The sequence below is a fragment of the Strix aluco genome, chromosome 5 (assembly GCF_031877795.1).
Source record: "Strix aluco isolate bStrAlu1 chromosome 5, bStrAlu1.hap1, whole genome shotgun sequence".
Taxonomy (NCBI): Eukaryota; Metazoa; Chordata; class Aves; order Strigiformes; family Strigidae; genus Strix; species Strix aluco.
Window position 1 is genome coordinate 15013240 of NC_133935.1, and position 24455 is coordinate 15037694.

General features: G+C 44.1%; 1 protein-coding gene across 2 annotated transcripts; it reads right to left on the bottom strand.

Moving 5' to 3' along the window:
* Positions 1–4993: 4993 nt before the first annotated feature.
* USP18 (ubiquitin specific peptidase 18) lies at positions 4994–20748 on the bottom strand. Of its 2 annotated transcripts, none has more exons than XM_074826050.1 (11): positions 20529–20748; positions 17640–17835; positions 16463–16559; positions 15044–15189; positions 13063–13142; positions 12107–12253; positions 11170–11265; positions 9968–10138; positions 8908–9039; positions 7825–7874; positions 4994–7303 (listed from the first exon to the last, which is right to left on the bottom strand). In XM_074826050.1, exons 2-11 carry the CDS (start codon positions 17806–17808, stop codon positions 7255–7257), a joined length of 1137 nt encoding a protein of 378 aa, XP_074682151.1. In that variant the 5' UTR covers positions 17809–17835; positions 20529–20748; the 3' UTR covers positions 4994–7254. The 2 variants fall into 2 exon arrangements, with proteins under 2 accessions (XP_074682151.1, XP_074682149.1); XM_074826048.1 differs by having other exon boundaries at positions 20625–20742.
* Positions 20749–24455: the final 3707 nt, after the last annotated feature.

The window sequence follows — 24455 nt, forward strand, 5'->3', positions numbered from 1 at the left end:
AAATAGGCTTTGACCTCCCTCCTGCCTCCTGACTGGCTGCAAAGAAGGAAATACGAGCGGAAGTGCTATAATAAGCAAGAGAAGGCAGGGATTTTGCCTTTATCTCACCCTTCGAAGGATTTAAAAACTGATTGTGGGCTCCTCACTGAATTCGATGAGCAAGCTCGTCATGCCAGTTACACATATTGCATTGACTGAGGTGGCAGCTTTTTGTATACCTCATAGTCTCTGCTTTTCTGCAAGAAAAGTGGTATTTGGGGAGTTTGCACACACCTCAAGAACCATTTCTCATCTCACCTATCTTCTCCTGAACACATCACTAGAAGAAGCCACAAAGCTGTTTTTTTCAGGAGGAAGCACAGATCTGTCCACAGGAGGGATCATTGTTAAAAAAATTCCTAATACTGCTTCATCCCCACAGCACTGGGCACCCATGTTATCCACTGCCCCATTACAGCCTATGGTTTGTTCTCACGAACTGTGGGATGGCAGCACACGTCTCACTTTCCTGAATGGTGACACCAAGTTGCCTGGTGTTTGTGGTCAAACTCACCATCAAAATTGATGTGCCACAGGGATTCTGGTTGATCTTGAGGCCCCCAGCCCCCCGTGGCTTTTGCTCTCAACCACTGTACAATGAGTGTTCACTTAATTCATATACCATCCTATGCAAATTTTTTTCTCAGCTGTCCATCACTCCCATCTTTGTCATTCTGCAACTCCACAGTCTGGCCTTACCATACAAAAGTAATTTCTAGTATCAGAAAATACATTTTACAAACTTTCCAGCCTCAGCTTAAGGACGTATCAGCCCAGTAAGGATGTGAATTAACACCTTCATTGAAGACACATTTAAGTTTTCACTAGGGTTTCATCTGTTCAAAGGTCTTCATACCTGTGGAGAATATTTCACTTTGATGTTCAGCTTCCGAGATAGAATGATGACTTATCTATAGTATAATTTGCTGTATTACGAAATATTTTAAGTGAGATAGTAACTCCAAATAATCCCCCTACATTTCTCAGGATTAATATTAGCATCCCTAGGATGTGATAATGATATATTGCCAAAGGTCAAACCACCTGATTGTACAACACATTTGAAATATTCTGATCAAATTTTGTCGGTATATTTAAAATAATCAGGTAGACAGTGGATTATATCCCCATTCGACTGTTAAGGACAAACTTTTGGAAGCATTTGAACATTTCCACAGTGTGATTAGTCAAGAACCACAGTGACAACACAGTCCTTTTAAGGAAGGGTTCCCCCTACTTGAGAGAGAAGCTAAGAAATAAAGCTTTGTCTTTTCAGGAGTTATTGTGTTAGCTCTGTGTGACTCTTCCAAATCAAAACTACTTAATCTGCAAGACTGATAATCGTTAATGGCACACTATGGTACACTTGTGTCTCCATGAGCAACCAACGTGGTGTTTTCTATACTTGCCCACTTTTCGGAAGCCAAACAGCTTTGGATGTCTTGTCCCTTGACACTGTGTTACTGTTACTTTATGGCCTTTTCTGTTTGCATGCTGTCCTACATTAGACTTTTTTACAGTCCACAATTAAAAATCCTTTATTCTGCATAAACTGAAAAAACAGTTTCACAAGGCTCAGTAGGAATAGCAGCCTGCTCTGGAAAATCCAAAACCCCTCATTTTTATGCAGAGTGGGTTTGACCCCAGCCTGGAGGCTCCTGAAGGCTCCAGAAGGAGCTGGCATGCTATCTGGTTTCAGAGCCCTGACCAAAATTTTGCAAGAACTCATTTTAAAGATAGGAGTGGTAGGTATTTATTGTTTATCCAGCCATTAATGAACTTTTCCTTCCCTTTTATTTCTTTGCAAAACCAGGCCCAGGGTAACACCGTGTTTCAACAGGCAGCATCCCAAACACCCAGAGACCAGGGGCAGGTCACTTCGTTCAGGCACTTTTTACTGTGCACAGACCTTGCATGCAGGATATGCTCAACCTGAAAGCATAAACCTGTTGTTTTGAAGTTAACACGGGTAAAAGTCAACAAAGTCAACAAGCCTGCGAGGACACGAGGCTGAGCATGAGCATGCTCAGCACTCCCAGGGCAGACACCCAAAGAGCCCCAGCAGGCCTCAATCAGGTGGCCAACAGTCCACCCTGCTGCTCGCTGCAACAGGTCCCCAGTGATACCAAACTCTTGTCCTCCAGAGCCAGATTTCCTTTAGGGCTTTGTACCTTTTCACATTGAGTACTTTTCCTCTTGTAGCCTCAAGTCATTGCTTGTGCCCATCTCAAGCAGCAGCCCCTCTGCCTGCGGCCTGACCTTCTTGCTCCCCCATCCTACAGCTCAGCCTTTTCCCCAGTGCTCAGAGCCAGAGCTGGCCTGGATCATGGGCACCTCAGCCGCTTGTCCAAGGATTTTAATTGAGGTGTGCAGGTCGCTGCAGCTTTGGGACAAGCCAAAGGAGAACCCTTTTAATTTTATTTCTGAGGTCAAACATACCAGGCCTGTTATGCCTGAATTCTGCAATGAAAGCAATGTTTAACCAGCAGTTGTACTGTTCAGTTCTGCTATGTAGAGATTTGATGCACTTATGTGGGTTTTGTCCTTACCTGTGAGAAAAATGGATTATATAGAGGAAAGATAGATGATGACCATGGCTCTCTGGATCATCCACCTGACACCCTGGTCACAGTGACTGCCAAGGTACCTGTACAACTGGTCTGCAACCCAGGATGGGAAGAAATTCACTTCAGCTCATTGCAGAAACTAACGTAGATTAACAAACTGGCTTTCCAGTACAGCTGTTGTGTCCCCTGTCCTTCAGTGATGTGTAGCCACCTCCCTAACAAGGGGGACTCTCCCAATTCCTCAACCGCCGCTCTGCCCATCACAAAGGCAGACATAAAGAGTGTTATCCCATTCCCTGCTCCAGCAATCCCTTGCACAGCAAAGCACATTTTCATACTGGATTAAACTGTATCCCACCAGCTGGCAGAAATTTCAGTCATTAGTCTATTTAGGAAAACCATCAGAGTATTTCTTAAGCCTGTGTGAAGGTCTTAATTTACTTTGCCTTTAAGTCTTTCCTCAGTTTTTCACAGTACTTACGACTTTTTCCTTTAAATCAGGTAGATTTAGCTAAGAATCATTTCTTTTCTAGTTTTTTCACTTCATATATGTCAGGAATTTTTATTATCTATGAAGCTCTCTAAAGCATTGGTGACTCCTGGGCACATTTCCACAGGCAAATGCAAACAGTGCTGAGCCTGCCAATTTGAAGCTGGTAAAATAGAAGCCAGCCATGTGGGAAACAGCATGGAGTCAGAGCTAAATAGCTCCTTTCTAAAAACTAATTGGTTCATAAAATACCTTTGAAAGGCTGTTTGAGGTTTCTGTTTGCACTTGTAGGAAAGTGCTGCTCTCTGCTCACAGCTTCAAGCCCAAGCTGTGTTACAGAAGAAACACCAGCATGGTCGTTACTGGCAAAGCTGATCCTGGCTTGACATCGCCAACATGTCCCTGGGAGAAGCGTGGCCTCAGTCAGGGCAGGAGACCAGGAAGATAAAGCTGTCTGAAAGGCAGCACTGTAAGAAATGCTGGGGGCCAGCAAAGGGACAGCATTGGGTGGCTTCCAGAAAAAACTGAAGCTGCCCTCAGGGAGCAAAAAAAGCAGCAACTGCCAGTGAGAGAATCTGCTTAGCAAAGGTTAAACCTGGTGGAGGAAGATGCCTTTGACGACAAAACTACCACCATTCCCCTGCAGGAATATTATCACAGGATTCGCTATTGGAATCTATCAATCAGACACAACAGATTATTGTGATCCACAAAATTATCAGTAAAGCCATTATTATTAAAATTACTAGTAATGCTAAGTCCTAATATGATTTACACATTTCATCATAGAGTAACTAGTTTTATCAACCCATGTTTCTTAATCCTTATTAGAGTAGGTCCTTTTTTGAAGGTCTTTTTTAAACGTAGATTTCATGTGCAGCATTTTTGTGTAAATACCAATGATAACTAACTAGTTGATAAGTGACTCTTACAGATTGATACTGAAAGTATCAAAAAAACATTTCTTTTACTTTTGTGTATAATTTTGGGATTTACAACACATTGAAGTTTTAGTGATTATATGTGTGTGTGATATATATATTATATATATTTACTTTTTTCTGGGTTTCTGTGTTTCTTGGAGGTGGGGAGTATCTGAACGTAATGAGGAGTCTGTCAGAGATGAAGCAGAGAGTGTGTATTTTGCTACTGCTCCTTCCCTTGAAACATGGTAATCCCAAACCAAACAAAAAACAGAAAGGAAGAGTTTCCAGGACCGACAATAATCTCTCCACACAGGTAGTCTTGGCTTTACCTGGCTTTTCAAAGTCCTTGCTACCTGTGCTAGGCTTCATTCACAGAGTGGCTCAAACACAGGACAAATGATCCCAACTCCTTTGTGGTGGCTCTATGGTGGAAAATTTTTTTCTGGCAGAAATCCAGGTGTTGGTTTTCTATAGCCAGCCCCTGGGCGAGGTGGACGCCACGTTACAACTGACCTCCATGTTATAACTGTACATCAGTACGCTAGCGCTGAATCCCATGCACTGAAATAAAAGTTGTCCTTGGCAGTTTATCCAGTGTACCACTGAACTTTGCTGTGGACACAGAAGCAGCCAAGGTGACTTTTTCCAAAAGCCCCTCAGGTCAGGCAGTTTTTTAATCTATATGCGATGCAGTTTGCACACTCTCCCGCTCCTCCCATGGCGCATCTGGATCTGGAAGCAATGTAAGCTTTCACTTGACAGCAAACCTGACAATAAACCCACTGTGTCTCCAGAGAGAGGATGAAGGGCCCAGGGAAGGTTTAGCCTCATTTCCTCAGCTGTTAGAGATAAACATTAGCAGTAGCTCTAGCCTGAATACTTAATCTGAGCACACATCCTCTGAGTGTGTGGCCTGTGGCCTCCTACCTGCATTGATGGCATTTAGGAAAAACAAAGAATAATTCACAAGATTTATTTTCTAGGGAATTTACCTCATACTATTTTATTCAAAAAACACCAACTACTTTTCATTGACATACTATCTGTAAAGATTCTTAATATTATCTGAGCAATTACTTCCTTGATGGGTGATACACCTGGAAGGTTATGACACATTTGAGGCATTATTCATAAGCATAGCTTGATTTTAAATTTAAATTAGAAATGTCTTGTCAAGTCTCTTAACCCATTAACTTCTCAATTTCTGGAAGTGTACTGTCTTTCAGCTACTTCACATATGCAAAGCCCTGGATAAAGCAGACAGGAACTCTGTTTTCTTACCCACTGCAAGGTGCTTTAGAAAGAGTGTAACACATTCCCAAAGGCGAATAGGCTGAAAATTCCTCATTCTGGTGACAAACAATACACTGGGGGTTTTTTTTAAACCAGAAGAGAGTAGAAAGAATAATGGACCTTGCTAGTACAGTGCAATAAATACCTGCTAGTTCATAAAAATGTAATTTCACAGCTATGCTCCAAGCTCTCTCAATTCACCTTCCACATAACAACAGAAAACGGAAATGATTTGGGAACTTCATCATCATCGTCAAAATAAAATTAGGTTATATATAGCTACTACTATAACTAGATCAGTAATTTTAAAATGTGCTCAGTCACACAAAAATAGCACCCTTGCAAAGATACAGTCAAAGAATATGTTAGGCTAGGAGGTACTTTTAGATCTCAAACTACTGGAATCACCAATCCTTTCACAAACAGGTATGTCAAGACCTACAACAATGAGTGCTTTAAAAGCATCACAACCAAAGTTTTTAATTCTCCTCACAGCTGAGTCTTGTGATGACCTTTTAGAACACTCTTCTGATTGTCACATGACCAACCTTTCTTTCTAGCTCCCTCTACATTTTCCCTCCAGCTGTGTGATCTTCCCATGGGAGCACAGGTTGAACCAACAGCACAAAGTGACAGGATTCAACAGGAGATTTAAAAATTACTCATTTCATAAAATTGTTCTCTCCAGAACACTTTCTGCTTGAGGGATGTTTCTACTTCATGGGCAGAGAGAAAGAAGGGAGAGAATGAAAGATTCCAGCTGGCAACCAGCTGAAGAGTACTAAAGGAAAATCCCAAAAGTTCAAGCACATCAAGGCATCTCACATCTCCTCTTATCACAGTGGATGGACCGTAATGTGCAAAATCTCCAGCTAGCTTCAGAATCTCTGTTGCTCTGTATTGGGTTTGAGTGGCAGGGTTTTGGTAGCAGGAAGGGCTACTGTGGTGGCTTCTGTGAGAAGCTGCTAGAAGCCTCTCATGTCTCCCAGAGCCAATGCCAGCTGACTAGAAGGCAGACCTGCTGCTGGCCAAGGCCGAGCCCATCAGTGACAGTGGCACTGCCTGTGCAATAACATATTTAAGGGGAAAAAACAAAAAGACAGCAGCTGTGGCTGAAGAGAGGAGTGAGACTATGCAAGAGAAACAACCCTGCAGACACCAAGGTGAGTGAAGAAGGAGGGGGAGGAGAGATTTCCCCTGCAGCCTGTGGTGAAGCCCATGGTGAGGCAGGCTGTGGCCCTGCAGCCCTGTCCAGCTGAGGAGGGGAGTGATAGAGCAGCTTTGGTGGGCACCTGGCATCCAGCCACGGTCAACCCACCACATCTATACAGGAAAGAAAATGCATATAAATGCCCGATAAGCATGCTAAAAACAATAATCATCTGCATAAATATATTCAAACTCGCCTTGTAAATAAGAACTACAATAGGTCCCGATATAGAAACACCTCTTTATGCTGACACCAACTTTCAAACATATCTCAACCCCTGAAGTGATTAATTTTCAGGGAGGTTTTAAGGAGTAAACATCACTGCTGCATGTGTCATAAGGGTTCTGGTCCTTGTTCCAGCTGTTTCTCAAGACTTTCAGGCCAAACGCTTCCCCTGTACTGGAATCTAGGCCTCAGCATTAAAGCAACTGGCAAGTCAGCAGAAATGAGGACTAACTTCACTATCTTTTAAGAGGAAATTAATATATAGAATCACATAAATATAAAAATATACGAAAGAAAAAGTTTCTAGGTGCAACAGTTCTTAGATATTTTCTCTAGCTGAGTCTCTTCTGCACTTTTTTCAAAAATAAATGTGAAGGTAGAGGTCACTGACTGAGTGCAGAATGTCTTTCTTGTGGAACATTTGTACATGTCCACACTGGCACAGAGGTGCTGAGCTCCAGTAACACACAGCTTCGGGAGACATTCTGACACTCCTGGATAAGGCTACTGAGGGTGTTTCTTCATGTAAATCAAGAGATAGGCTGTTTCTCCCCTGTGGAAGCAAAGAAAAAGCAAAACAAAATGTATTTTTGAAGATCTAGGTGGCAAGTAACCTCTCAGGTTCGCTCCTGTTCAGCTTTTTGATGTTTAGGTCAACTGAACTGGCCCTCTTCAGTGTTCCTGAGGCAGCATACAAAGCTGACAGCACTATAGCTTACAGGAGGGATTATCTCCCTCCACAGCTCATTTTATGATACATCAAAGAAAATCATGGAGGAATCATGACTGACATATCTAACATCAGTCAGGATATAGAGTCCAAGTGGCAATCATAAGTAACACAACCACTCCTGAAGCCCCATTTGTGACTACTCAGTAATCCTGCAGGCTCCTGGTATAGTCACATACAGTCACATCAGAGTAACCAGTATACAAGGATGCCTTTCTACTCCCCTGCGCACCCAGTACATCCCAGGCAATATGCAGTTCAAAATGTTTGTCTTCCTTCTCTTTACTACCCTCATTCCAAACTTCAGAGCAGTATTAGGTAAAAACAGAGATATGTTTGCTTACCAGTGGAGGTTGGAATGTCCATAGGTGCATTTAACATCATCCCACGATACCTAGAGAAGAAAAACACACAAAAGGAGGCTGGTAAAAACTCTAAGAGATGGACACATCATGATACTGGCACAGCAATTCTCATAAGAGAGGTAAGTGGTAGTAGGAACTAAACACCTTTTAATAAATTGGTATATCGCTTTTACCCTTCAAGGAAAAACAGTTCCTTTGCCTCTTCTGAACACATACATGTCCTGGTCTCAGCTGGGATACAGTTAATTTTTCTTCTTAGTAGCTAGAATAGTGCTATGCTTTGGATTCAGTGAGAATAACGCTGATGATACACTGATGTTTACGGTTGTTGCTAAGAGATCAAGGTCTCTCCAACTCCCCATGTCCTGTCCATGCACAGGTGTACAAGAAGTTGGGAGGGGGCACACCCAGAGCACCAGATCCAAATTAGCTAACAGAATATTCCATATCATGTAACATCATGCTCATTATATAAAGGAGGGAAAACCAGGAAGGAGGGGGTTCTCTCTCGCTTCTGGGATTGCAATTGCGGGACCTTGTTCTTTTCAGGATCACTAGCCAGGAACAGGCTGGGTATCAGTCAGCGGGTGGTGGGCAATCACATTGTGCATTACCCATTTGTACTTTCTATTATTGTTATTATTTTGTTACAATTACTAAACTGTTTTTTATCTCAACCTACTAGTCTCCTTTCATCCCTCCAACCTTCCCCCATCCCCCAGGCAGGGGGGAGGGTGAGCGAGTGGCTGCATGGTGTTTGGCTGCTGGTCAAGTTCAAACCACGACAATACACTAAACAGATCTAGAGTACATAAAGTAAGGTATACAGAGAATGGCTGCTTCTGCAAATTGCAAACCAGAACCTGAGACCTTGTTTGGTACAGAAGCTAGAGCTGCTTTGCCTTCAGCTCAGAGTAAGCTGTAGCAGAGGAATGAGGTGCACAAAGCTCTGCAGCTTCAGTTTTCTTTCCTGGCCCTCTTTAATCAGCAGTCAGTCAGACGGAATGAGATCTGGAGGAGTGTCCAGGAAGCTACAAAAGAAAGGTGGATTTGTCTCCTCACCTGGCAAACCTCAGAATCATTGAAGCAATACCATTTACATTCTGTGAGACTTCGAATATAGGCACAGTAGTGTCCACAATTAGTTGATCCTGAATGAGCAACAACAGCAAAAAGCTCATACTGCCAGGCAGCCTGTGAAGAACCACAAAGAGTAACACTCAGCACAGCAATTCTCATTTGCCATTGGCTGAAGAGAAGCAGCAGCCAGAACAGCAAGAATGTGCGTTTCGTAAGGAAAAAGGAGAAAGATTAGATTGGCCTTGAGGATCCTGCCTTTTTCAGCCTGACAGCTATGGGCTGGAAGCCTCCCTGGAGATCACAGGAATGTGAAAAAGGCAGTAGGACAGTAAAGGGGCAGCATGGAATTACACTGCAGTCAACACTGCACCAGCAAGGTTTTGTTATTGCCACATTTTTCCTTGTTATTTCTCAGTAAGGGGAACAGATGCACAGTGTGGCAAATCACTCTCAGCTGCTTAGCAAAGCTGTTGTCTCCCTGCTAACCTCAACTCTGTGACCAAACACCACTGCATGGGAAGCTGCCAGGGATGGAGTTCCCCTGTCTCAGACAGGTGATGATTGCAAAGCAGTATGTCTGCGTCTCCATCTTGCCCTGGACGCTGAACCACCAGGACAAAAGTTGCCTCTGAGACACTGTTTACGATGTCTGGATTTCATCATCCAAATGAACTGTGTTTTCATCTTTTCTTTAGTACATTTAGAAATGGAAGAAAGAAGTTATGCTAAACACTCTCAGAAAAAAAAGGGTTTGGGTGGGTTTTTTTGTAAAGCCTGGTTTTTGTCCTTATGGCAGAAAGCTCCAGTTCTGGTGCCTTCGGTGATTTAATCTAAGCACAGGAAGTTGAATAATGCCTGAATCAGTTAAAAGCACAGGACGTGAGACAACACCAGGCACAGGTAAAGCTCGAGACATACAGTTTTAAGACAGATGCTTTGAACTGAGGCAAGTCCTGGTGTGATCTCTTAAGTTTTTATGAGATTTGAACAGAGGGGAGAAGAAAATCTACCCTTTTTAAACAGGGCATTAGGAGCATCTCACCTTTTCATTGTCATCTGCTTGGCACTGATTTTCTGTCAAGACTGCACTGAAATCAAGGTCTTGTGGGAATGGCAGATAGTGACTAAGCTTGTGAATGCAGGCCAATTTTTCGAAGCAGAAGCGCTTTAGGTGTATGGTCAGAGTCTGTGGCAGATGGACTAGCTTCATGCTCTGCAAAGCAATAAATAATGCAGTTCAGAACTAAGGAACAAACCCTGGGAAGGTGGGGTAGAAACAGCCATTGCCACCCAGTGAATGTAGCATGGAGAACAGTCAAATGATTGCCAGTTCCACCGGATAGCAGATGCCAAACCTTTGTAGCTCATCTGCATACATGAGATATACACATGTAACAGAGCTGTGATAATCAAGTTTTTCAACTTCAGCATGATCAGCACCCAGCCTTGGGTGTCTCAAGGGCTGCTTTGTTTCTCATCTGCTTTCCTAACCCTAGGTTGCTAGCACTAGGTAGGTGAGGAGAGACAAGCCAACTTCTTTGTGACATGTGGCCACCAGAGCTCCGTGGAGGATGCCAAGCTGACTGCTTATTCCTTCCAGCACTGCCTTTTGATGCTACTGCTGCTGCCATGGCTGCCACCAAGACACATGGATGCATTGTGGCCTTGGAGGTGGTCCAATGGTGAAAATGTTGTGAAAAGTCCCCTCCAAGCCTTGAGCTGAGGCAGTCTCCCTCACACACCTCTCTTCACAGGCACTTGCCTCTTCACAAAACAGCTAATGCATCAGCTGACAGAGGGAAATACTGTAAAAAATGGGGAGCCCAGTGGAGAGTAGGGAAGAAAAAAAATCACCCCACATTATCCTACTTTTATGTGTATGCACAGCTTCAGTAACATATTCTTGTCTACCCCTGGAGTTATGCAGCAGTGTAAAGCCCCACAGTGGAAGCACACATAAACCAACAGCAGCTTTTCCACTAGTACAGAAATGTTGCATCCCTTGGTAACTTACACTAAAACCCATGAAAGCATTCTTTTGTTGCTAGAACTACATCTACAGTAGAGAACTTCCTACAGGAAAGATTAATGTGGTTTATACCTATCTGACATTGCTTTGCTGACAAATCTTTGGATTGTTGATCTCCTCTAAAACTGATATGGTTGAGTCCTTTCCCCACCCTTCCCAGTCCTAAAGGGAGTTCTGGGTGCAAGAGACATATGGGGAAATAATTCTCTCATTACCTGCAGAAAAGGTGTTTTCCTTCCACACTGTTCACAGAAACACATGTTGTGATCAGTCAACTCTTCTGGAAGGAAAAAGTATTGCAGACAGTCCTCCTATGAAGACAGAGATTTCTTTCAACAGAATTCCTTCAAGATGGATTTCTATTTCTGCTTAGTTTCACAGGGTACAAGCAAACAGCAAAGCTATAGAAGGCATATTTTATTCAAAGGACAAAAGATTGCCTAGCAGTCTAAAAAAGGTATCCCATTTTCCTAGCTGCTGCTGTGATGACATTAGTTGAAAAAAAAACCAAGTACCATGGTTTCCACAAAAAAGATATTGATGTATAAGTGTATTTTATACCTACTTCAAAGCCTTAGAGGTTTTGAAATAGGTTTCTTTAGGCTGAAACAATATAAAGTGGTCAGAGAATAAATGAGATCCAATCGTCCACTGCCACTTGAAAAATCCACTGTCTATTTGTGGCAGCACCTACACAGCCACCATCACTGCTGTATCTGGCTATCAAAGAGCAGTACTGATTTAACAGTAAAAGAACACTGCACTAGGCAAACGTAGGGTGTCTGGCCAGGGATTACAAGCTATCTAGGGCATCTCACTGTGGTATCTAAGGCCTCACAGGTACACATCGCTATGTAGTATAAATCTTTGAGTCTTGCAGAGTTTAGTCAAAACACTTTTCAGAAAGGAGATGCAAGGACTTTATTTTCCATCCCCCAAATCAAACAAACTTTTGAGAAATTTAGAACCTCCTCAAAACAAAGAAGAAATGCTAATGAGAAAAGATCACCTCAAAGTCCCAGACACCCTGCAGAGATTCTTGCAGAGATTCTACATGAGTCCCAGGAGACACCAGTGCTGCAAGGAGAAGGCTCCCACAGTGATCAGAGGGAAATCTTCTTCCTAAGGAAACAGTGCTGCCACTGTACTTACCAGACTCTTCAGCACGTGAGAACTGGAATCCAACATCGGGAGTGGAAGGGTTAACATGCTGCTGTTCCTCTTTGTTTCAAAAGAGCATTTCTGACAGGCCAGATGCTCCTGTACACAGATAGTGTACAAATCACCCAGCTCTTCAACCTGGAGGGGTAAAAAAAGGTCAAAACAAGGTTTATGAAGAACACAGCTGAGGTATTTCCCTCTGTGGGCAGGAAAGCCCATGTGGACAGTTACTTCACACAGTGTTACTGCCTTAAGGCTTGAACCCACATCTGACAATGACTTATGTGGACAGGACACTTCCCACCATTTAAAGGAGAACAACTCCTTCCCCTCCTCCCCTAGCAGAGGGGAAAGACACAGCCTATAACAAGATCAGACAGTTAAATGTCTGCTTTGACGCAGAATTTTACTGTTTTGTTTGGAACTGCAACAGAAGCCTGTGAAGAAAACTATGACAGTGGGTTGAGGAAGAGTCACTTTTACCTTACACAGCTCTCCTGGGAGAAACTGTCATATACATAGCATATTAACAGTGACTAATTATAATAAAATGCACATGGCTGACTTCAAAGAATGGAAGAGCTGTGTCAAGACATACCAATAAATGTTTACAGAAATTTGGGAAAAAAAGAAATGCAAGATAACTAAATTCAGTGTTGCAAAAAGATCAATCTTCTTGCTATTAATCAGCTCTCCCATTAGAATGGAGACCCTGGCATGCGCTAAAAGAGGAACAAAAGTTAATTGTGATTCAAAATGTTGAAGCCTATGAAACGAAGATTCTCTTTCACATTTGAAAGATGCGAGGAAAGATCCAAACAGGGGATAATTCCAAGAATTTCATTTAGGACAACTGTCAGTGAATGGGATTCTTCTTCAACAAGCAGAGGAAACCACACATGATAAGGGCCAAAGGACCTGGTGTTCATTTCAGTGACCATCCTTACCAGCTCTGGCTTTTTCATCTGCCTCTTTATCAAGTTCCAGAGAGTCAGAAAGAGCTGAGCAGCATCATGCTGCACAAACACTGGACAAACAGAAAACACAACCTTAATCAGTATTATGAACAGCACCAAGCACAGATTTCCCACAGATGGCAAAGAGAGATTTATTGTCCCCCCTCAGATCCAGTTTCTTGTTCCCTTGCCACCCCCTGCCAGGGACAAAGCTTAGACTGGAGATGAGCTGCAATGTCTCTGTGCAACCTGAGCAGGCAGTGGGAAAAGACAGGAGGGCTTGAGCACCCCATTGTACAATCCAGTGCAAAAATCATGTTCTTGTCACTGGATGTGGGGCCAAGAGGCTACTCAATACCTACTGGATGATAGGGCTTGGATGTCTCATGGAGTTGAGGGATGCATTTATTTGAGTCCTTCTTAGAAACAATAGAAGGAGAATTCTGTTCTCTTTTCCACCTTTGTTACTCCACAGACTCGTCTACCCCACCCCCTCACTAAGGCTATAACACTTCCGAGTGCCAAGATAAAAATGATAGGGAGGCCTATCCATATGTCTCATCCACAGAATGGTATAAACCCCTTGATCTCTACCCAGGGAAAAAGCAGGCAGTTTCAGCATAGGAAGCCAAGGATGGTGTAACATTACACTTTGGCTTTCCACTCTGGCTAGACTGGCATATTAAGAAACCTAAGATGGTGGGATACAGCTCAATGCACAGCTTGCTTAGAATGACTCAGCAGAGAATTGCTTCAAGATTGAATTTGGGGCAGAGGGGGAAAAATCCACATCCTTGAATGCAAAGAACGGATGTTGTCAGCCCATGATGAACTCAAGACTAGGCAAAAACTACACATAGGTTTGCAAAATCTTGATATTTCTGGACTACATCTACGCTTGATTTTAGGTGAAACAAATTGTGTGGAATAATCCAACACCCTGAGGTGGAAGTGCTTTCAACTTCCCCTGCAAGTCCACAGGTACTGACTTCAGCTAGGTTCTAGTAAGATTACAGACATCCCTGACTGAATGAAGCTCAGAAAATACACCTTTCCTCATGTCTAACAGCACATCTCTGATCCAGGTAAAGCACCACTTGCTGGGATATAGGACTTCACGAACCACACCTGAATTTTAAAGCAGAAGGACAAGGTGGGAGACTGTGAAGCTTTACAAACTCTCTTTGGGCATCCCTCTTTAATTGGGAGAAGGCAGAATGCAGAGCCATTCAGTCTCAGAAATATGATGCAAGCAGAAATATTCATGTTATTTCACGTTCCTCCTTAATATAGGTATGGGCTGGCTACCATCTGTCCTTTTCAGTGCTGTCCTGTTTGGGCTTTTGTATGATAAAGATCAGGGCATTTGGATATACCCTGTGTATTTGTATATATAAACAGATCCTCAGTATCCCATTATTACTCGTCACCATGCATTTAACAGTCTCTCTCCTTTGGGATCCTGTCCACATGGGAGATTAAGCCATCAAATTCTTCTCTCTGCCCTTATAACAAGGAACAGGAAGGATATGGTTTCTATCCTTGCGGATCTGGGTGAACTCAGTAGCTTTTTCATAAATCCCTTCCTTGTAATAACAGCAGCTGTTTCACTATTACCATGCCAGCATAGCAAGACATATCAAGCTATAAACTGTCCCCTCTCTCCCCTGCACAGCCCTTTCCCTCCAGCCAGTATCAGTAGCTGAGTCCTGTAGCAGCGTGATAGTCTTCCCACCCTTTGGACATCACAAGGATATCTGGAAGGAGCTTTTCTTCCCCTCTTCACAATTAAGACACAGCATCTAACTCACAACTGGGAGGCAGCTATAAAGAGCACTACGTCATCGTATACCTAACTCCTCCCATTTCTGAATCTCTGAATGAGATGTCAAAGTCTGCACTGCTTGTTAGTGCTTGATAATTAACATCCCTGGTCTGCAGACAGAAGTGGGCATGAGGCAGTGCCGCTTACATTTCACTCTGTATTCTGAAAGACAGAAAGCGAGGGCTGTGGGAGAAACAGCTTTCTGCTTGCCACACTGCATCGCCTCCAACAGCAGGAGCATTTGGTATGGGACATCCTTCCTCTTCTGCGCAGGACTTGGTGGCACTGTGATCCTATAAAGAGAAGAAGCAAAATGAATCGTAACCAAGCAGTACGATGGAGAAATATTAGACATCACATCTGAAGGAAGAGGTGGACAGCACAGATAGCAACTCAAGAGGAACCAGAATGGGCATGTTTTCAGCAAAAGAAGGAAGAAGAGGAAGCAGACACCTGCACTAGCTCATCCCATAGTGCAGACTGATATTTCTAAAGTAAAAGGCCACAATTGTAAAGTTGGCCTGTTCCTGAATAAGGGGCAAACCAAGCAGGACCCAAAGTGCTTTCTGGGCTCTAGAAACAACATCAGTTACAGACAGTTGCAGAGCTGTTCTTGCCTCCCACCTCTTCCTGACTTCATTCTCAACATACACTCAAAATTTCATGGGCATGTGTATCATAATGCTTGATTTCCAACTATATGCCAACTGGAAAACTCTTTATCATCCCTAAATTTATTGCAGTCCGCAGGTTTTTCTAAGTCTTTCCTCAAATAACAACGGTAACCTACTGTCTACATTATTTAGCTTTGACCATTTCTGACACTTCTCATCTTTGCATGTCTGTAACTTGTCTTCTTCCCCCTCTGCACACTGATGAGTGTGTAAGAAATCTGGAGAAAGGAGGACTGAATAGGAATGATCCACTTAGATGATTAAAGCTGCAGTGAACTAAGTAAACTGAAAAAAAAAAAAATCAAACCAATTATTAGTATAGTTGGTAGGGAGGCAGAAGTCCAAATCCTCCTCACAAACAAGTAGAGAGCACAGTCAAGCAAAACAAAGTAACACTAGGTAGTTGCTATCTGCAACAACACTTACCCTCTATCAGGTGCTAGCCAGGACAATCAGGGGCCAGAGGCTATGGATCACAATATGTTTACACTTACATGCTTAAAGTTACAAAATTAATAGTGGATATGGTTTTACGCGACACATCCTTCAGTTATAATGGCCTATGAGTATACCCGGAATAAAATCATATCCTGTTATGGAAAAGAGAGATACAAGTCATAAAGACTCAGTTCAAGACTACAGCTTACTAGTGTGCAAACACCACGTGAACCAGAGATGACAAACAAGTCATAACACTGCAACTTCTACATTTGCAGGCCCTAGCTTGTATATGACAGACACAAGGCAGAGACGTTGCTGAGTGAACTGAAAGCACCTTGCTAGCACTTTGATGATCCAAGCCTTCAAATGTACATCCCATATAAAAAAAGGAGGGGAGACAACAGAGCAACTATGGATGTATCTATCTCAGGTTAATTCAAACAAGTGGTACCTTCGAAGTATCCCTGTGAAGCGCGTATTCATGAGGAACACTTGGAGCACAGAGTTCAGACAGCAGCTCTGTCCAATGTTGTACAGTCCAATAGCTTCTGTAGGCACAGAAAAAGAGAAGTGAGGCCTGAAGATAGGTACAAGAGAAGAAAGTGAAAATTATTTGAAAGCAGCAAACTCCTCTTGCATATATTCAGCCATTCAGTGTACAGGCTCAGCATCTGGTTCAGACCTGACAAAGCGTTCAATCTATTCTTATGTTGCTCAAGCAGATAACATTTATTTTTGTTTGGCAACTGACAGGAAAAATCCAAGTAAGCCTGGATTATGATACTCAAATGTCTCCCAGTTCCTCTATTTTCAGTCCTCACATCACACACCTAAATATAAAATGACAAAAATAAAAAAAAATCAGAAGTCAAAGGCTGCCTGTATGAGGATTTTCATTCAGGCTTTTACACAGCCAGGCCTAATAATGAAATGAAGAGCTACATGTGGGACCAAATGCTAGCTGTCCACCATGCAGGCTTCAAGTTTCCACCTCAGCCTACCTCTGGTATTCTTTGTTTCAGTTTCAAAGAAAGGAACTACCCTGAGAGGAGTGGAAAAAGCAAGTCACAGCTGTTTGCAGAAGATGACTTATTCTGTGCCCCAAAGCAGTATAAGTAACTGTGGTCAGAAATTAGAAGTCTTTCTTCTGGAGTCATCACCAAAGGGAGAGAGGACATGGAACAGAAACTCAGAACAACTCTGAAATGCATACAGTCAGTGGTAAGGGTGGGCTATACCTGGGATAGAACAGTATATACACCTGAAATACCAATGACAGCTTTTGAGAGGCCAATCTAGTGATGCAGCAGAATAACTAGGGCCTAGTTCATGGTTTAGCAAATCCAGAAGCAATGCTGGCTGTATTTGGAAAGAGACAGGGCCAGCATCTAGACCTTTTCGGCTGCAATGGCCAATTTGAGGACTTAAAATGGGAAAAAGCTCTGAGATCCTCATGTAATACCTGCCCGAAAAAACAAAATGCTTACTTCACAGGGCAAAATGAGAATCATCTGTATATTCCTCAGTGAAGAGGTAAAGAATAGGAGAAAATGAAGCCAAAGGACAGAGAACGGAACAGCAGGCATTAGAAATGCAAGATATGAGAGTGAAGAATAGACAAACATTACCATTTTTTAAGTCTGCCACACCAAAGACTGATGTTAGCCTCTGCTCTTTGGCCTTTGGCTCTTTGGCTTCCTCTTTATTACTTTGTACTCCTGCTTCTGTCATCATGGTCTTGCTTAGTGCCACCTCTAGTTTCTTGCTTCTTTTTTGACGTCCACTTCTTTGTCCCATAAACAATACTGTACAAAGACAGAAGGACTGCAGAAAGACACAGAAAGATCAGAAAGAGGGAGAGCACCCAGAAACAGAGGATTTGTCTTTGTATTTGGTACTTTCATTATGAAAAAGCTGGAATGTCAATACAATTAGATTACTGCAACAACATTTGGTATATTTGAATTAACATGGGTATTGTAGGTGTGCGGACTACTGGCAAGGTAACAGACATGCAGCTTGATGGCAATTGCACATCCTGTCTTCCTTTTGTGGCTAAATAAATAAATGAACCTTCAGTTCCACAGAAACAGCTCCACCTAGCCAAGGATCTCCAGATATCCCTGTTCAAGAAGATGGAATAAATAATATGATTAAAATTGTCCAAATGACAAATGTTGCAAAACTCCTCTGTTCAGTAAAAGTAATGCTTTATCACCCAAGTATTCAAAAGGGCAAATTTCACCTCCTCTAGCTTTTTGAGCTGATAAGCATTTGTCTGTTTTCTGTACTGGGCTCTCCACGTTGTTTTTAAGCACATTAGTCACAGCTCTACTGTGGCACTTTGGACTGTAATTTTTAAAGACATGTAAGCACCTAAATAGCAGTTTCTTCTTATGCTCCTTCAAGTGATCACAGGAAAAAGTAACTGTTTAAGCAAGAGAACCATTATAATGCCTTGATTTTCAAGGCAGTATTGAACAGACCATTAATCTGATAGTCTCTTATGACTCAGCTACTAGCTCTTTAGGTAAGTTTCAAAAAACCACCAAACTAAAGCAAATTAAAAATACACAAGCAAAACAATGTAACAAATATTCAAATGAAATTACACAAAAATTAAACTTTTTAAAAGCACACCTCCAACCGGGAGGCAGAATCAGAAACAAAAGGAAATGCTTAGGGAAGCATTCACAGGGGGGGGGGGGGAAAAATGCTCAGAAATTATTATTTTACAAATATTAAACAGCATGTAAAATGAACCTGAGGCCAGGTGCTGAAAGAATGAAAGCAAGCTAACAAGAAAGGGAAATAAGAAAAAAATCCTGGTTTCACCTTCCACAAAAAGAAAACGTTTGCTTTAAAAGCAAGTTATTTTTCAGGTTAACTGTGCCTAATAATGTTAAATATTAAAGTTTCTGAAGATTAAGGCAGGGAAACTAGAAATTATTTTTTCTCCCCCATTACCTTTAAGCTTAAGTATACTTTTTCCCAACTGTACTTCTGATTCTTCACTTCTGAAGATTACTTTTGAACTCTTAAGTGTCATACACTCACTTTCACTAAACATTGTCGAGTTTGCTGAAGAGTTTTATTTGGGGAAAAAAAATAAACTCATAGATAGATTCAAGAATATTGCTTTTTATTTCCAAAACCACCAATTAGAACAGCTACACAGGAAAAGAGAAATTGGATTAGATTTCTTTCTTCGCAAAACAGAGTCTGAACTCACACTGCCTCTTCCCCTGGAAATTATTTAATAAGGCATTCAGGTTTCTGAAAGCCCAGCTGGAGCTGGAGCCCATCTTTCCTTGTACCGCAAGAGCTACTGGGTTTAGTTGCTGTAGTTCAGCCAGAAGGTAAGTAATGCGCACAGCCCCTGAGGCTGCCGAAGGAGACAGAAAGGAGGGGGATAGGCAGAGCAGAGGTAGCTGAACAACAGCTAGGGATGTACTGGGGAAGGGGTGAACTTGCAAGACACAGCTTTTGGCAGGAGGGGTAGGATTAAGGGTGGGATGAAAGAACAAGCTCAGGGTTAAAAGGCTTTGGCTGACTTGAGAAATAGGTCGAAAGATATTAGGGCAGGAAGGTGCAGGGGGATACAGAGATAGGAGGATTTGGGTCTTTGGTTTGATGAAACTCTTCCCCAGGCACTACCAGCGGAAACCCCGGTGCGGGAGCAGGGACATGAACAAAACTTCCCAACCCTTGCATGGAACTGCCTCATTTTGGTTATCAGAAATATGGCATTACTAAGATTTGCACTTGACCTTCCTTTCCCTGCATAAATGTATAAAAAAAAATGGTGAACGAGCACAAGAATTGAGGAGCAGGCTCTCCTCTTGCTCCTGACTTCTCCTTTCTCACTGGAGGAGCAGGGTTGCTTCTCAGTTTCCTTCGCAGGACTCAGCACCACTCCCTCAACGCACATGGCTTGGCCAAGCCAAGCGACCATGCTAGCGCTAGGCAGAGAAAAGGTAGCAGTGATACCCTCCTCGTACCCTCCACCTCGTAACCATCTAGCCCTCTCTCTCACCCTCCCTCAGCCAGCCCAGCATCCCTCCTTTCCCCTTGGCCTGCTCCGCAGCCTAACTGCCCTCCCAAGACACCAGCCGCTCACGACAAACCCCCAAGAGTCCCTTCACACCCTCATACCACAGTCCCTGAAGCCCCCCTCTGCCTAAGGAGGACCCCCTACCTCTCCCCCTTGTCGCCCCTTCCCCTCAGGGGTATCTCGAGGAGCAGGCGGCCAGGGGGGGATGGTGCTGGGGCGGGAGGTGGGCTTTGAGGCAACAGCCCTGGGGAGGAGATGGCCACCCTGAGGAGACTTGAGCCCTTCACCTCCACACTTCTCTCAGATGTGAAACAAGACTTCCCACTTTGGTGTCAAACTACGCATCTGTTCAACCTTCTTTTTTCCCCTCTCCTGGTTTGTTTTTTTTCTTTTTTTCCTTTCTCCTGGCACACTGTGGCTCTGGCTCATCCTATCTGACACGCCAGCAAAGAAGTTTTCTCACCAATTCCCACAGGACCAGGAGCGCTTCGAGCCTCGGCAGGTCCTCACGTTCACGCCGCACCCTCGGGAGCCCCACGTCTTCCCCCACGGAGCTCACCTGCGGCACAGAGGAGCACCTCCGTTGGGCGGGCCGGCCCAGCGGCTGCCACCCGGCAGGGCTGCCGGCAGCGAGCGGGGAGGCGCGGAGGGGCAGCGGCTGCCGCGGCGGTGCTGCCGGCCGGAATGGGGCTGCCCCGCCGCTTTTCTCGCCGGCAGCGTCAGAGGGCAGCAGCGCCCATCCCACCGCTTAGTTTTCATTTCCCGCTCCGCAGAGCACAGGCACAGAAAGTGAAACTTGGCTCCGCCGTTGCTCGCGGCCGGGCCGCCGCCTCCCCAACCCGCCGCTGCGAGATGGCGGCGCCTCACGGCAGCGCGGGCCGGCGGTGGGAGAAAGGCGGCCGAGGCGCCATAGCCAGCCGCCTTGGGCTCAGGGGCTGCCCGCTCGTCTCGGGGGCCGCAGGCCCGGGAAGAACTGCGCTGACACCGGGCAGTGGCCCCTTCCCTCCCCCGCTCCCACACCTCGGCCTGGTTCAGCCTGGTTTCTTCTAGGCAGAGGTAAGAGCGAGCTTTCAAGGGAAGGGTGAGAAATTGAACTCTGCAGGAAAAAACCCTCGTCGGCAGAGGCAGTACCTCAGGGGTTTGTACTGCTCAGGCTTCGCGTGGTCACTCGTTTCCTCTCAAAAGCAGACATGTCTTCGGCCTGGCATTTGTTGGGTTTAACCACAAAAGCAACAGAAAAGCCAAACTCTCATCAAGGCCTACAGTAGCCTACCTGCAAGCAAGAAATAGCTCATTTAAAATAACCCCAAATAAGTAACTCGCTTAGAAACTTAACCCACATGGCAAACTGAAAGGCTTGGCAGTTTCCCATCTGATGGTGGGCTGTGGTGTGCAGCAAGATACATAAAATGGCAGCAAAACAGTAAAGAAATACCAGCACCAACCCGAGCTATGAGATTTCAGGCCCGAACAAGTCACCTATGTCCGGTCAAGCAGAAGTGCTTGCATGGCCACTTCTCTGGTGTGTATGTTGGGTTTCCAGATTTTCTCCTTCATCTTATTCCTGTGTGTCTGCAGGAGGAACAGAGGGGCACAGCATCCTGTAAGGGAGCTTTGCTTGTCAGAGTATGGCCAGTAGCCCAGCTTTGTTCCACTTGAGGAGGTGGGAGAGTTTAAAGGTGACTAATGTAGCTCCATAGAGCTCTGCTGGCTAGGGAAATGGTGCAGGTGATGTAGGGAGTCCTGCTATGTGTGTGAAATAGATTGAGTCTCTGGGACCCCAGAAGAGAGTCCCTGTGTGATTTGGCAGGGCACACCTGCCTACCCTTTATGGATGAACTCCAGCTGGGTCAGGGACACCACGTCCTCCCTTGCAGGTGCCACCAGCTGGTCCCCAGGGACAGGTTCAAACCCTCTCTCTCTGCCTGTAGGTTTGGTTTAGCAGGACATGAGGGGTTAGCAAGGGGAAAGGTGTTGCCCCCTTCTACAGGCTGTGCTGAGCTCCTGATGGCTTTCATTTCCCTTTCTTTGCTCCTTAGAAGCTCATTGGTGTCTTTGGGGCACCCTTTGTCCCCCAGAAAAGCCCCTTCTGTGAGCTGATAACAAACCGAATTCACATGTGCTATGCAGAAGTCTTCAGCTGTTGTCTCACTAAGTTACTAAATTCAAGGAATGTTACAGAAAAAACAGGTGTGGGGAGGAAAACCACCGCTTAACATAGCCCTGACTCACTGGCTCCTTCCTGTATTATACAGATATTTAGCGGTTCTAGAGGGGTAGGAGTGAATTTGGGATTTAGGAGTAGAATGTGGAAGTCCTTTATAATATTTCTGCAGCAAAGAGGTTCTACAAAGCATTAAGTGACCTAAGTGTTCTTATTATTAACATACTGTTTGTTCCTGTTACACCTTGAATGAAAGAGCCAGCCATCTGAGGTAGTGGCTAGAAGACTTTGTCTTCAGAGAAGGATGTATGCAACCCTGATGATGATGGTGAGAAGGGATGTTCACTGCCTCCCCTTTGTCACATAACACAGATCACTTTGGGTGCACCTTCTGGAGGAAGGGTTATGCTAACATGAATTTATTGTGGAGAGAGGCTAAACTGTCAGCAGTTCTTCTGTTAGCACAGGTAAGGACAGCATACGCTCCCAGCCCTGTGTCAGGTACCTGCCCTGCTTCACTGGACCAGGGGAAGGAGACAGTGCATAGGAGGCTTTTGGAGGGGTTGTCTGGAGCCCATCAGAGCTGTCGTTGTTGCAGTCCCCACAGAAGAGGTCCCAGTTGCCTACCCTCTGGGCAAGTTTGGAGAGCCTGCTTATACAGCCTGGCCCTGTTGGAGGCAGCACAGCTGCCTGGCAGTCAGAGCTCTTCACCCAAAGCAGCAGTGGCAGTGAGAAGCTTCCTCAGTTGCCACATGGGTGGGTGTGGATATCTGTAGGGACATGTGAGCGGGAGGGTACAAATGACTCAGCATCTTTGATGTGACTCTGGCAGAGCCACTTGGCAATAGTTTAAATTTAGTGATATTCCCTTTCTATTTCTAGCTTGTGTGGGGTCTGCCTGATAGAAGGGAGGAAGAGAGAGAGAGATGCTAAGCCGACAGTTAAACCACCCAAGCAACGTGCAAACCGACACTGGAGATTAAACAGGCACTAGGTCGGATAGGTCTGTGGAAGCTAGTGAAGCAGTGCGCAGCTGAAGTGGCTTTTAGTAATGACCCCTGTAGGAGCCTGGATGCTTGATTAAGAGGAGCATATATCTTATTTAAGAATATTTTAAGTTTTGCCTGTGGAAGTCAGTTGTGACACCCCACTTCCAAAACAGGTAGCAGGCAGAAGCCTGAGCCTAGAAAGTGTGCTCGGATGAAGAGATGGCTAAAACTGAAAGATTCAGTGTTCGCACCTCCAAATACAGTGCCTGATGAGTGTTGTGGTGTAGTATCACTTTGACAAAAGCTGCTAGCTCCTAATAACTGCCACTATGCTTCTAAAGTAGTCTACAAACCATTCCAAAGAGTGCATTGACTACTGCGAGAGCAGGGATCCTGATTGCTAAGTGTCCTTGCAAATAAAATAAACCATAACATTGATGATCAGAATGAGATTTAAAAAGCTTTCAGAAAGTTAGGAACTCCACACACAGTGTTTTAGAATTTATAAAGTACTCCACACTGGATCAATAACTTCCACTTCTTCATTGCACTGCTTTCAGCAGTTTTTCAAAGAATGGAACAAGCAATTCATCTGCCATTTTTAACCACATCTTTGTCTTTAATTTGCCCCCTATTTTTCTTCTCTCACTGGAAGAGCAGGGTCATTTCATGGTTTGAACACATACATGTGTTCCATGTATGAAATTTCCTGTTTCTGGTTTTGGTCCCAATTCAGGACAGAACTGTGAGAGAAGCCATGTAAGAGTCTAAATCCCACTAGGCTGGGTAATACTTACTCACGTTGCTTCAAGTTAGGTACATAACCAAGTATATCCTGAGTAGGATATTTTCCTAAACAGAGATATTTCTGGTACTCCATAACTTCATAGTTTAGTAATTTACTGATCTGGTTAACTAAATGCATATAATGCATACAGAGTATGCAAGTTCAATGTGATGTTACACTGTGAAATGTAACTGCCAACAGAAATAGAAATCTCCACATGAAGACGATCACAGAATGGTTGAGTTGGAAGGGATCTCTGGAGGTCATCTGGTCCAACCCCTCTGCTCAGGCAGGGCTACCTAGAGCCAGTTGCCCAGGACCATGTCCAGATGGCGTATGGGAGAAATGCTTCAGTCCTTTAATCATATTTCTGGCTCTTTTCTGGACTCTATCCAGTATGTCCATGGCTCTCCTGTACTGAGGAGTCCAGAACTAGACAGTAGTCCAGGT